This window comes from Callithrix jacchus, chromosome 4 (genome assembly GCF_049354715.1).
Source record: "Callithrix jacchus isolate 240 chromosome 4, calJac240_pri, whole genome shotgun sequence".
Lineage (NCBI taxonomy): Eukaryota > Metazoa > Chordata > Mammalia > Primates > Cebidae > Callithrix > Callithrix jacchus.
The window spans coordinates 13,308,228-13,322,655 of NC_133505.1; the positions used below are offsets into that span (position 1 = coordinate 13,308,228).

The 14,428-nt window shown below is 42.1% G+C and overlaps 1 protein-coding gene across 12 annotated transcripts in view; it reads right to left on the reverse strand.

Moving 5' to 3' along the window:
* Window positions 1-14,428, reverse strand: part of CAP2 (cyclase associated actin cytoskeleton regulatory protein 2) — a 142,193-nt gene that overhangs the window by 113,478 nt on the left and 14,287 nt on the right. For 8 of the 12 annotated variants that reach the window (XM_035294827.3, XM_008993922.6, XM_035294828.3 and 5 more), the window contains one exon: window positions 2,564-2,685. The exons of 1 other annotated variant lie outside the window; for it this stretch is intronic. In XM_035294827.3, coding sequence (XP_035150718.1) covers window positions 2,564-2,684 — 121 coding nt within the window. In that variant the 5' untranslated portion in view covers window position 2,685. Of the gene's footprint in view, window positions 1-2,563; window positions 2,686-7,249; window positions 7,365-14,428 lie in introns of all 12 variants that reach the window. 3 more of the 12 variants (XM_054254789.2, XM_054254788.2, XM_078368286.1) reach the window with 2 other exon arrangements.

The following is a 14,428-nucleotide window of genomic DNA, read 5'->3' on the forward strand; positions in this document are numbered from 1 at the left end:
CTCCCAAGTAGTTGGAATTACAGGCACGAGCCACAATGCCTAGCTAATTTTTTTTTTTTTTTTTGTATTTTTTAGTAGAGACAGGGTTTCACCATGTTGGCCAGTCTGGTCTTGAACACCTGACCTCATGATCCACCCGCATCGGCCTCCCAAAGTGCTGGGATTACAGTCGTGAGCCATTGCACCCGGCCTAAAAGTTTCTTTTAAAGTAAAAAAAAACGAGCTTTGGCTATAACATCATCATAATGATACTTGCGTGTAAGACAGAGGTTGTTCTGCAGATGTGTTAAAAATAGAAAATTGTCAAAACTCACTAATTAAAAAGAAATGGAAACGATGTCTTTTAGGATTAGTGAAATGTGTTAAGGATGTATATCATTCAGACATTTTACTAACTATCCTACTTCATTTCAAGTAGGATAGTAAATTGCAGGCTAAGTTGTTTTAAAAGAGCTTTGTTTTAATAACTGGTTTGGAATAATTCGTTATACGAGAAAATATTTTTTTAAACAGTTAAACAATTTAAATAACTTAATTATATACCCTCTAATTCTACTTGGTCAATTAATTTTCCAACTTCGGTCTAGTACCTCTTTGAATGAATGAGGTTCCAATTATGGAATTTTTTTTTCTTTACTCAGTAATACTACACAATCTCCTGGTAGTTGGATTTTAGCTTTGTTTTGTGTAGTCAGGGGCTTCTTGTTTGTGGTCAGTAATTTGGAGAAATGCCTTTAATCACCTGATGCCAAAAAGTTACTGGGGGGAGGATGAAACTATTTTCTTACAAATGAGGTTTATTGAATCGCATATACCAACTGTATACAGTTAACAAAAAGAGGCTTAAAATGAAATCATAGATGTGTCTCAGTTGGTGCGGAAAAAACTTACAGGCTCCTGGCAGCCTTCCTTTAAACAACACCCCCTTTCAATTCATTCAAAGCATTTTCATTTTCATTATGTTCAGGGGGGAAATAAACCAGCCAGCACATTTGTGCTCACACAGTAATTTTTGTCCCATGGCATGTAATACAGGCACAGGTCCAAATTCTCGCCTGAAATTCTAGAAGCACCAATGTAGGTCTTTCCTGGCGAAAGCTTTTTCTGAAGTTCCTTCTTCCCCACAGCTTTTTCTCAGCCCAAAAAAGCCTGACAGGATTCAATGTGGGTCAGGTAAGGGGGAAGTACCCATGTGACAAGAACAGAGTTGCTACATTAAATGCAGATTGCCTGGTTACATCTGAATTTCAGATAAGCAATGAATAAATGTTTGCTGTAAGTCCATACCAGGCAGTATAGCTCATGCAGTATTTGGGACACGCTTATACCAAAAAAAAAAAGAAAAAAAGTATTCTTTTCTGAAACTCAAATTTCATTGGTTGGTCATTTATTTTTCTTAAATAAATTATTAAGTAAATTATTTGTACTTTTTATTTGTCCCTTAGTCAAGAAGAAATTGGAAAAAATATATTAGATTTTTTGGAGAGTTTGCCAAATGTGGTACCCTTTTTGAAAAAGTAGCTAACTTTTTATTTTTGATCATATAATTAAAAAAATATTTTGAAGTATGGTATTAGCACATAGTTTTAAAAGCATATTTGGTTAGCAATAGGCAAAGGTAAAACACCGTGACTTAGTTATGTTACATCAAAGTCGTATTTGCCTTCACATAAGACTAGCTTCCTTCAAAACTGCAGTTCCTAAATTTAATGATTTGTTCTCGTTAAAATCAAAACCTGGTTACACGCAGTGGCTCACGCCTATAATCCCAGCACTTTGGGAGGCCAAGGAGGGCAGATCACAAGGTCAGGATTTTGAGACCAGCCTGGCCCTCCTGGTGAAATCCCAACTCTACTAAAAATACAAAAATTAGCTGGACACGGTGGCACGCACTTGTAGTCCCAGCTACTCAGGAGGCTGAGGCAGGAGAATCGCTTGAACCCAGGAGGCAGAGGTTGCAGTGAGCCAAGATCGTGCCACTGCACTCCAGCCTGGGTGACAGAGCGAGACTCCATCTCAAAAAAACAAAGAAAAAAAAATTAAAATATACATTTTACAATTTATATTCTAATCGAGAACACTAGTTTCTTTTTTGGTAATTACATAGATAATATACTTGGTCATTGAGTGTGGGACAGCAGTATGAACACCAAACGAAAGAATGATGACATCTGACACATGGAATATGCTTGTAAGAGGCACTGGGGCTCACACCTGTAATCCCAGCACTCTGGGAGGCCTAGGCGGGGAGATGGCTTGAGCCTGGGAGTCTGAGGTAACTGTGAGCTATGACTGCGCCACTGCACTCCAGCCTGGGTAACAGAGTGAGACCCTGTCTCTAAAAGGCAAAGCTACTGATAATTTCTGTGGATTGTGGGTTGAAAGATTTTCGTCCTTTCTCTTTTTCGGGGATTGTCTGCCTCTGGTTAACGTCATGGTCACATACAATGGAAGGAGTGGGGAAGCTGAAGGATAATAGAAATGTTTCTTGAGAATGAAATGATGGAAACAAAATAAAGTGACCCACAAGAAGACCCGGAATGACAACAGTTTGTGGCCCTACCTCCATTGACACCGTTGACTTCCCTGCAGTCCCCAGGGGGCCTGTGAGACTCAGCAGACAGAGACTCCAGGCGGCTGACAGCTCGTTCCAGTCTTTCCACCAGTCCCTGCATGTCGGCCATTCTAGAAAAGCACAGGCACAAATGGAGGCTGTGTGAGCATCATGGAGGATGAGCAAATCAACACCATCAGACTCAGCAATAGCGATGAGGAAGACAGGATCACTGGGGGTGGCTTTATTTTTATTTTTTTAACCATGAAATTTTACTTATTATTGTTGTTTTTCAATTTCAGTAGTTTTTGGGGTGGGTGCAAATGGTTTTTGGTTACATGGATAAGTTCTTTTTTTTTTTTTTTTTTTCTTTTTGAGACAGAGTCTTGCTCTGTCACCCAGCCTGGAGAGCAGTGGCACAATCTTGGTTCACTGCAACCTCCGCCTCCCAGGTTCAAGCGATTCTCCTGCCTCAGCCTCCCAAGCAGCTGGGACTACAGGAGCATGCCACCATGCCTGGCTAATATTTTGTATTTTTGTAGAGAGGAGGTTTTACTGTGTTAACCTGGATCGTCTCCATCTCCTGACCTCGTGGTCCACCTGCCTCTGCCTCCCAAAGCGCTGGGATTACAGGCGTGAGCCACTGCGCCTGACCTGGATAAGTTCTTTAGTGGTGACTTCTGAGATTTTGGTGCACCCATCACCTGAGCAGTGTATACTGTACCCGGTGTGTGACCTCTTATCCCTCACCCCCCTCCCACCATTCCCCGAGTCCCCAAAGTCCATTATATCATTCTTATGCCTTTACGTCCTCGTAGCTTAGCTCCCACTTATAAGTGAGAACATAGGATCTTTGGTTTTCCATTCCTGAGTTACTTCACTTAGAATAATGGCCTCCAGCTCCATCCAAGTTGCTGCAAAAGACATTCTTTTGTTCCTTTCTTTGGCTGACTAATATTTCATAGTGCATCTATACCATATTTTCTTTATCTATTTGTTGATGGATGGGCACTTTGGTTCCACATCTTTGCTATTGTGAACTGCGCTGCTATAAACCTGTGTGCATGCATCTTTTATAGGATAGCTTCAATTCCCTAAAGAGTATTTCTACATAACAGGAAAATGTGTAAAATTCAAAAAACCTAAAACTTGGAACAAAAAAAATGAGCATTATATGGAGCTTATTTTCTATTCCATTAGTGATTATTACAACCCCAATTTGTTATACACAAATATTCACCCCCTTTACACTGCTCCCAAGTGCCTGGGTTATGTTCCTTGTTATATGACACGATCTATGTACAGCACTTACTTTTTAACAGCCCACAAAACATATACGGAAAAATTAATATTGCCCGCTCTTCTTCCGCTAATGGTGGGAACATATTTTCACTATTTCCAATAATTCCTTCTGTGAAAGTATGATTCTCCGGGGGACACTAAACCCACCGATAATCCTTGTTTACTCAGTTACATAAAACCAAACAGCCCAGCCTAGGAGAACCGAGTTTATGAACCTCAGCAGCATTTAGCAAAGAGGCCATCACCTCAAAGAGCTAATTGTTTTCCACCTATTACTGATTGGTTTGTTTTGGTGCTTCTGTTGCTGAATCATTTTAAATTATAATTTTTCCAAATGTAGGACTTTAAAATAGGACAAATGGTTATTTTCCTTTTGTAAGGTTGGCGGTTACGTTTAGGCAAAATTTAATCTTAGGTGGGGTGGTTTGTAGAGACGAGAATCTTCAGTTACCCAGTACTCTTGGCTGGGATAAATAGGGACTGAAGCTGACTAGAGGACCAGGGATAAAAATGGGGCAGGGTGACTGGGTGCTGTGGCTCACACCTGTAATCCCAGCACTTTGGAAGGCTGAGGCGAGTGGATCACAAGGTCAGGAGTTCAAGACCAGCCTGGCCAACATGGTGAAACCCTGTCTCTACTAAAAATACAAAAATTAGCTGGGCATGGTGGCGCGTGCCTGTAATCCCAGCTACTTGGGAGGCTAAGGCAGGAGAATTGCTTGAACCCAGGAGGTGGAGGTTGCAATGAGCCGAGATCGTGCCACTACATTCCAGCCTGGGTGACAGAGCAAGACTCTGTCTAGAAAAAAAAGGGGGTGAGCAGGGTATCCATCCTTTCTGCTTGCAAACAGACAATTAAATGAATATGCGTAGGGTGAGTACCCACTAAAATTATAAACTTATATTAAGATTATTGGTCCTAGAATTTATAACATTAAGGTAACCTCTGAGGAATGGAACCCAATCTAATTTGTTCAGTCTCCTGAGATCTAGCTTATAGCCACCATAACTCCAGCCATATTAACTTATGACTGCTTTTGGCAAAATCAGGCTGCCGCTCCCTAAGAGAAAACAATTTGCGTCCTCTTAATCAGTGCCTGGAGTTCTTTTCCCTCTTAAGACCCTCCCAAGCATCATTCTGAGCAAAAGAGGAACAGCATGCTTCTGAATCAGAGACACTGCTGCCCTGAAGCAGGGGTAAATACATTTAATTGCTCTCAGATGAATACATATTTTACGTTGCTGCTGGGGAACAGGCAATGCATTTCTCTTATGTGTTTTGTATTCTATCAGTTTTGAGCTTAAACACCGTGATGATGTGCCACTGCCAATTTTTAAAAGCAAGGTTATACTTATCAAAACTTGTATTGCTCTGTAATTCTGTCTGAATGTCAGATGGTCATCAGCTATGGAGGGCGGAGTTTACTGTCTATTTTGGAAAGTCATGTCTCCTGAAACTGGCAGCAGTTACTCTTGTAAAATATGGGGCAGTGTTCTCTGCACAGCTGAAATCAGCATCTAATCCTAAGGGGATTCAAAATTAGAAATTTCTCATCTATTCTTTTCCTTTTCACGTCAGAACTTGTGCTTCCATCGCAATTGAAGAAAAAAAAAAAAAGGAAAGAGAAATGTAATTGAATCCTTTATGTAATCCTCTTGCAAGGGAACTGGGTATCCTGTAGGTGGATGAAGGCCATTTGAGAAATGATGAAAGCCCCTCAAATCTTTTAATAGTTGCCCATCTGTTCACAGTTATCTATGTTCTCTGTTACTCAACTTGCCAAATGTTACCACCATAGACCTAGCCTGTGATAGAAAAAAAAAAAAAAATGTTTGCTTTGTTAGCAAGCCCCTACCCCCAACACAACGGCACCAGCCACCTCCAGCAGCTCACAGATGAAGCTGTCTTGAGAAGGCCTGTTATATTTCACACTTAGGACTGCTGTCTCTGACTGCGGCTTAATCAGACTCCCTGACAAGACCCAAACTCGCACTATCTCGTAGTGCTCAGTATGTTGAAAGACAACAGGAGTCAGCCCACAAACTGCAGGGCTGGACAGATTGGTGTGGAATGCAGTCGAAAAGCGACTCAGACGTCACTCCATGCAAAATTACCATGAGCAAGAATGAGTCCTGCCACGGCCTCTAAAGCAGTTAAAATACAGCCCATGCAAGGAAGCTGGAGAGATGTCTCTGGGTTTTAAACTTTCAGAACAGTTTACAAGACAAACTGAAGGATAAATAAAAGAAAGACTATACCAGGAGACATGTTAGCATTCTCAAGGAGACCGATGGGGCCCAAGATGATCAGTATGATCATGTACTCTTCTCTCAAAACGCTCTCTGGCCGGGCGTGGTGGCTCACACCTGTAATACCAGCACTTTAGGAGGCTGAGGTGGGTGGATCACAAGGTCAGGAGTTCAAGACCAGCCTGGCCAAGATGGTCAAACCCATCTCTACTAAAACTACAAAAAAATTAGCTAGGCATGGTGGTGGGCGCCTGCAATCCCAGCTACTCAGGACGCTGAAGCAGAAGAATTGCTTGAACCCGGGAAGTGGAGGTTGCAGTGAGCGGAGATCACATCACTGTACTCCAGCCTGCGCGACAGAGTAAGATTTTGTCTCAAAAAAGAAAAGAAAAAGAAACAAAAAAAAAATCTCTCTCCCTCTCTCTCTCCTCATATACCCTCAGCTGCCAGCCTGGTTCTCAAGAATGAGGAACAAGCAGAGCTGCAGATTCTCCACATTCTTCCCAGGCAGTCCCATCCGCCTTGGCATTCCAAAGTGGATTTAGCCAAGTTTTGACAAGGAGGTGGCAGCCAGGAATTAAGAATTAGGTTGAAGAAACGCATAGGGTAGTCAAAGCAAATACAGACAGCAAGGTCAGGGTAAGGAATGAGTCAGAGCCAGCAGGGCAGACCAAGGAGTTTGGATCAGGAGGCCAGCAGAGTAGGAGGATACGGCAAGATGGCAGGAAAGAAGACATTCTAAGAACCCAGTGAGGAACAAAGAGAAGCCAGATCCACAGCTGGAGAATGAAGAGACTGGGTCAGATGACACAGCTCAGACTTGGTCCTCCAGATCTTGTCCAGTCATCCTATTCAAGTAGAAGCCAACAGCAAGGAAAGGTCAGAGGATACACACAAACACCTGAACAGAGTGTGCGTGTGTGTGGGAAAGAAAGAGGAAGGACTATAACATTGCCCAACTTTCTTCTTTTCATGATCTGTTTTAGGGGCTGGGTGCAATGGCTCATGGCTATAATCCTAGCACTTTGGGAGATGGAGGCAGGTGGATCGCTGGAGCCCAAGAGTTCAAGATCAGCCTGGGCAACATGGCGAAACCCATCTCTACATAAAACTGAAAAATCAGCTGAGTGTGGTGGCACATGCCTATAGTCCCAGCTACTTAAGGGACTGAGGCAGGAGGATCTCTTGAGCCTGGGAGGTCGAGGCAGCCATATTTACCCCACTGCACTCCAGCCTGGGTCAAAATATGAGACCCTGTCTCAAGAAAAAAAAAAATCAGTTTTAAAAAACTATACTTGAGATTCATCTTAACTCCTTGTTTTAAATTTTTTTGTATTCTCATTCTTTTTTTTTTTTTTTTTTTTTGACAGAGTCTCGCTCTGTCGCCAGGCTGGAGTGCAGTGGCATGATCTCAGCTCACTGCAACCTCTGCCTCCTAGATTCAGGTGATTCTCCTGCCTCAGTCTTGCCAGTAGCTGGGACTACAGGTGTGCGCTGCCAAGCCCAGCTACTTTTTGTATTTTTAGTAGAGACTGGTTTTCACCATGTTGGCTAAGATGGTCTCGATCTCTTGACCTCGTGATCCACTTGCCTTGGCCTCCCAAAGTGCTGAGATTACAGGTATGAGCCAGCATGCCAGGCCTCATATTTTTGTATTCTCTTTTGAGTTTCATTATATAAAACGTGCACCCATCCTCCTTTTTGGTCTTTTTTTTTCCTTATCTGAATTTTCCCCTCACTTTTCATGGTTGTTTTTGTATTGAGACAGGGTCTCACTCTGTTTCTCAGGCTGGAGTGCAGTAGCACAATCACAGCTCACTGCAGCCTCCACTTCCTGGGCTCAAGGAATCCTCCCACCAAAGATCCACCCTAGTAGCTAGGATTACAGGGCAAGCCAGCACGTCTGGCTAATTTTTTAAATTTATTTTTTCCAGGGACAGGGTCTCCTTATGTTGCCCAAGCTGATCTTGAACTTTCGGGCTCAAGCAATTCTCCCATCTCAGTTTCCCACAGTACTGGAATTACAGGCATGTGCCATGGCAACCAGCCTACTTTTTATCAAAGCCAGACATACACAGAATTTAAATAATCAATAGTTCTACTACCTACATTCTTTCATTCTGTCATAAGTGCCAAACCTTTTCAATTATTTTAGCTGTTTCTTTAATAATTACCCCACCCTTTATCTCTGAATAACATGCTTCTCTCATCTCTGTGTCTTGTTCGGTTTTCTTCAGTTTGGGGCATTATTCATCAAGTTCCCAACAAAAATACAAGGGTTTACTTTTTTCTTGCCCAATCCCCACTACCACCTACACACATATTACATTTCCTCTTGTCCTCCCAATAGTGTTATATCACAATTTTTGTGTGATCAATAGCCAGTGTTAACACAACTATGACTATTTGCATCTGAGCCAGAAGGTAAACTAAGATTGTTTTCCATTTACTGTACTACCTGATTTCCAAAGTCATTCTTTCCAGCTTCTCGGTTTTCTATATGCTTAAACATTACTCATCTCTGAACCTCCTCCAGTTGTGTAAGACTCTGTTCGATAGGGCCAAACATATCTGGAATTCTATTAATGTTTTCTTCTCAGAGATACCTCTTCTGGAGATTTACTGGAACCTGCAGAATTGCTCCACTGCCCTGCTGCACATCTGTAATTTGGGATCTGCTGGCATCTTCATTATAAGGATATCCCCCCGCTCCTTCTTAACGTTCTGTCATCTGTTTCCTAGATTTGATATCTTCCTTTTTCTTGCTCTATTTAATTGTGAAGAGCATCTTCTTTTGTTAAAATAAAAAAAAAAGAAAAAAGGGGGGGTACATGAAAAGTCAATTTTTTGAAACCTCACAAGTTTGAAAATATATTCGTTTTGCTCTTATACTTGATGGGTAGTTTAGCTGAGTATAGGATTCCAGGCTGCAAATTTCCCTCCAGATTTTAAAGTTATTGCTCCATTGTCTTCTAGCTTCCTAGTTTGCTGTTGAGAAGTCCAAAGCCATTCTGAGTCTCCTTCCTTTGGATATAACCTGTGTTTCCTCTCTGGAGGAAGTTTTTGGAATCTTCTCTTGGCCCTTGGTATTCTGAACATTCATGAGGCTATGCTTTGTGGTAAATCTATATTTTTTTATAAATAATTTTCAAGAGATGGTAGAAAAGATAGAAAAATGGGCCTTGCAAATCATTTGTCTCCAGATGGATTTACAAATCAAATTTTCAAGTATGCTAAATAAGTTAGCATTCAAAATGTTTAAACAATTCAAACTTTTCTCACACCACACTTTTCCCAATATTTACAAATACTTCATACACTTCAGTATGAATATAGCTAAATAGTATTCTCTCATATACTGCCTTGGAATAATGGGTATTCTGGAATCAAGAAAATATTTTCCTCCCATAAATATGTACAGCCATTAGGTATCCATAATAATTAAAAATAAAAATTTTTTAAAGAAAATATTTTCCTAGGAGAAAAGATGGCTACCCTTGTTTAAAAATGTGTTAGCTATTTAGTCGTCTTATAAAATCCATCCTCAAAATACAGATACTCAGCCCCTAACACTGTCTGATTTTATACCCAATGTCATGTTATGCCCATATTACAATGACTATGCTTAAAGTCATGAGGGACATAACCACTTCCAGAAAAGGAGAGCTCCATACACTTTCAAACCTTATATACAGTCTCAATTATTTTGTGCTTCTTTAACTGGGATCTTTGTGCCTCTTTAACTAGAGGGTTCTTGGCTTTGGAATCAGATACAGCTGGAGTAGTACTCTGGTTCTCATTATCTGGGGGACTTTGGGAAAACAGCTTAATTTTGCTTTTCTTCAGTTACTACTTGTACATATAGTTGCTATGAAGTATAAAGGTAGAGAAAGTCGGCTGGGCGCAGTGGCTCATGACCATAATCCCAGCACTTTGGGAGGCTGAGGTGGGCAAATCACAAGGTCAGGAGTTCAAGACCAGCCTGACCAATATGGTGAAACCTTATCTCTGTGAGATGTACTACCCAATTAAAAACCGGCCTTGTGCTTTCTTTCCTGTCAGCACATGTACTAAAAATACAAAAATTAGCTGGGTGTGGTGGCACGTGCCTGTAGTCCCAGCTATTTGGGAGGCTGAGGCAGGGGAATCATTTGAACCCAGGAGGCAGAGGTTGCAGTGAGCCAAGATCACGCCATTGAACTTCAGCCTCAGTAACCAAGCAAGACTCTGCCTCAAAAAAAAAAAAAAAAAAAAGGTAGAGAAAGTCTGAAACATGGTCAGTAATAAACATGTTAGCTGCACTATTAAGTCATTCCACCTCATTTTGCTGTCAATGGGAATAGTTTTACTTGAAACGTCGAGCAGTCGTCTAGAAGATCTGGTCAATGGAAGTGACTAATGGAAAGCTTCAGATCAGTATCCCCTTATTTTTGTCCCCGACATGTCACTTTCCTCTGTCCATGTACTTATTCCTCCAACATATTTAAAAGAAGTTTTCTCAAGTCTGTGTGTCTGTGCGGTTCCCATAAAATGAAAATCGTGGTATGTAATTTGTTTTTTTTCATCACATATCTTCCCTCTGAACATTTTTACAATGACTCTGCTTTTATACAGTCCTCTGCAAAGGATGGAGGCCCAATCTCTTCGGGGTCATTTTGGGAAAATGGCAGCACTCCTTCGTCCCTCACAGTTTCTCCACCCAATCCATCTTATGCTCTGTGGTGAAGGGTCTGTTAAGCCCTTGACTAGTTCAATCTACCCAGTTATAAAAGCAGCTTTCATAGATGCTTTGAACATTGACATTCCGTGGCACAATGTAAATGGTGATAAGCCTAGAATAACAGCCCGTCTGCCTGGATTACATATTTCGCATCTGTGAGACATACTGCCCAATTAAAAACCTGCACTGTGCTTTCCTCCTGTCAGCACATGTACAGCTCGCCTCCCAAGGAGACCTGCTACAAGCTTTTCATGGGCTGGGGCTGGTTCTCACTCTTCTGTGCATCTCCCACTGAGTCCAGCATGGTGCCTTCTACCTAGAGAATCTATAAATACTTTTTGATTGACTGATTAATTAGCTACCACTCACTGCCTTTTCCTTGCCTACCCACTCACTGGCACTATCCCAGCTCAGGCTGAAAGCCAGATTTTCATAGGAGAAATTTTCATTTAAAAGAAGATGCTAGATTAGTTTTTCCTACTTGGAACCACAGTGGCTTCCTCCCATGACTAGCACCCTTGCTCCCTCTAATGTAAACCTTTGGGTCTTCCATGGCTCCTTTCTCTTTAGAATTTCAAATTTTGCTAAAACTCCACATTGTCTAAAGGGTTTTGTAAATTCCTCACAAACAAGTAAGAGATAATGCTACTTTGATAACGTTTGCATGTTAATAAAAGAGCTGGGTCTTTCGGGTTTCCTGATTGCTAGCTCCGTGTTCTCCTCGCTAGGCCAAACATACAGAAATAATGGTAGTGAGAGTTTCTCTTCTAATTCTGCAAAGGAGACCCAGATCCAAGGGCTTCTGAAGATCATGAACCTGAGATTAAATAGGAAATAGACTTTTCTCAAAAGAAGACATTTACGCAGCCAAGAAACATATATAAAAAAAAATCTCAACATCACTGATCATCAGAGAAATGCAAATCAAACCACAATGACATACCATCTCAAACCAGTCAGAATGGTGATTATGAAAATCGAGTAACAATAGATGCTGGTGAGGATTTGGAGAAATAGGAACACTTTTATACTGTTGGTGGGAACATAAATTAGTTCAACCACTGTGGAAGCAGTATGGTGATTCCTCAAGGATCTAGAACCAGGAATACCATTCAACCCAGCAATCCATTACTGGATATTACCCAAAGGAATATAAGTCATTCTGCTATAAAGACACATGCACACATATGTATATTGTAGCACCATTTACAACAGCAAAGACATGGAACCAACCCAAATGCCCATCCATGATAGACTGGATAAAGAAAATGTGGTACATATATATCATGGAATACTATGCAGTCATAAAAAGGGATGGGATCATGTCCTTTGCAGGGACATGGATGAAGCTAGAGGACATCATCCTCAACAAACTAACACAGAGACAGAAAACAAAATACTGCGTGTTCTCACTCATAAGTGGGAGCTGAACATTAAGAACACAGGGACACAGAGAGGGGAACATCACACACCAGGGCCTGTTGGGGGATTGGGGGTGAGGGGAGGGAAGTTAGAGGACCAGTCAATAGGTGCAGCAAACCACCATGGCACACGTATACCTATGGAACAAACCTGCACATTCTGCATGTGTACCCCGTTTTTTAAGTTTTTTTTTTAGGAGAAATAAAGAAAAAAGGGAGTAGACTCGAACTTTCAAACTTTTCTCATAGTGAGGCTGGGCAACCAGTTTATATGTAACTCTCTGCAAAAAATAAAGCTACAATGGACTAATTTCTCTATAGGTCCACAAAAGTTTAAAGTATTTGGTAGGCTACCATCAAATCAGACTGTCCTAGATTGTTAAATTCTCTTTTTTTTTTTTTTGAGACAGTCTCACTCTGTCACCCAGGCTGGAGTAGAGTGGCACGATGTTGGCTCACTGCAACCTCCGCCTCCCAGGTTCAAGCGATTCTCCTGCCTCACCCCTCCAAGTAGCTGGGATTACAGGTGCCCACCACCAGGCCCAGATAATTTTTGTATTTTTGGTAGAGACAGGGTTTCTCCATGTTGGCCAAGGTGGTCTCGAACTCCTGACCTCAGGTCCGCCTGCCTCGGCCTCCCAAAGTGCTGAGATTACAGCCATGAGCCACTGCGCCTGGCCGACTGTTAAATTCTCTTTACCATAACCGTATCAGTGACTTTCTTTTCTTTCCCAGGAAACTACCAAGCACTGGGAGAAGTAACCCTGTGAATCACTATTATTGAATGAGTAATGGTATGTTTAGGAGAAACAAACCCTCACAGCATCCATCCATTCATTTATTAACTGGCTCACTGAATATGTTTGTTTCATTCATTTAATCAGTCAGTTCCCACTATCTGCTAGGCACAATGCTCACAGCTAGAAAACCAAGGCTGATTAAAAACATTTCCTGCCCTGCTATAGTGTGAGGGGGCTGAAAGCAAACCCTGCTCAGCCAAGCCAGGGAGCTGTTTCACTAAGAGACACATTCACGTTGCCAAGGTGCCCGCCTTCGCATCTTTTGCTTACTCTCCTACAGAGCATTTCTGGAGCTAACTTCTCCCCTAACAGCAAACAGAAAGCACCATTTCCCTTTCATTGCAAAGATGTTACAAGAGTTTCTGATTTTTGGGACAGTATAATCAGAATAGCTGAAACCAGAGTGTTATGTAAGAAAAAGAACACTCTCTGGCCGGGTGCAGTGGCTCACGTCTGTAATCCTGGCACTCTGGGAGGCCAAGGCGGGCAGATCATTTGCAATTAGGAGTTCAAGACCAGCCTGGCTAACATGGTGAAACCCCATTTCTACTAAAAATACAAAAAAATTAGCCAGGCACATTGACACACGCCAGTAATCCCAGCTACTCCAGAGGCTGAGGCAGGAGAATCACTTGAACCCGAAGGCGAGGTTGTAGTGAGCCGAGATCGTGCCATTGCACTCCAGCCTGGGCGACGAGAACAAAATTCTATCTCAAAATAAATAAATAAATATGAAAACACTAAATTTTTCATGAAACTGGAGAAAACACACATGAGATGCTGAGTTAGCCAACTGGCTCCTCTGGGGCCTCTAATCAGATCTCCCTGCAGGAGAAAAATGCTTCAGCTTGACCTTCAGAAGAATCTCACCCCAGCTCTCTAGCTACAACTCCCCAGGCTCCTGAGACACCCACACACCACAGGGACAATGCCCCAGGTCCCAAACACATCCTACTCTATCCCTCTTCTATGCCCTGATTCTGCTGCCTCCTGGGTTCTTCCTAGCATTGTTGCTTTCACTCCCCAAATCCCAGCTACTCCAAGAGATCCTGCAGTGTCTCAGAAATCAGAGTAATCTCCAGAGGCATTTACTCCCCGACACCTCCATCGAAACCACAAATACAATTTCCTCGCCTTCGCATCTGCCTCCTCCACTGAGGGTGGTACCACCCTCAGAACCACCCCTGATTGGCCTTGTATATAAACATTCCTCCTCTGAGTTGAAATTGGAAATACTGGCTGGGCACGGTGACTCATGCCTGTAATTCCAGCACTTTGGGACGCTGAGGCGGGCAGATCATGAGGTCAAGAGATTGATACCATCCTGGCCAACATAGTGAAACCCCATCTCTACTAAAAACACAAAAATTAGCTGGGTATG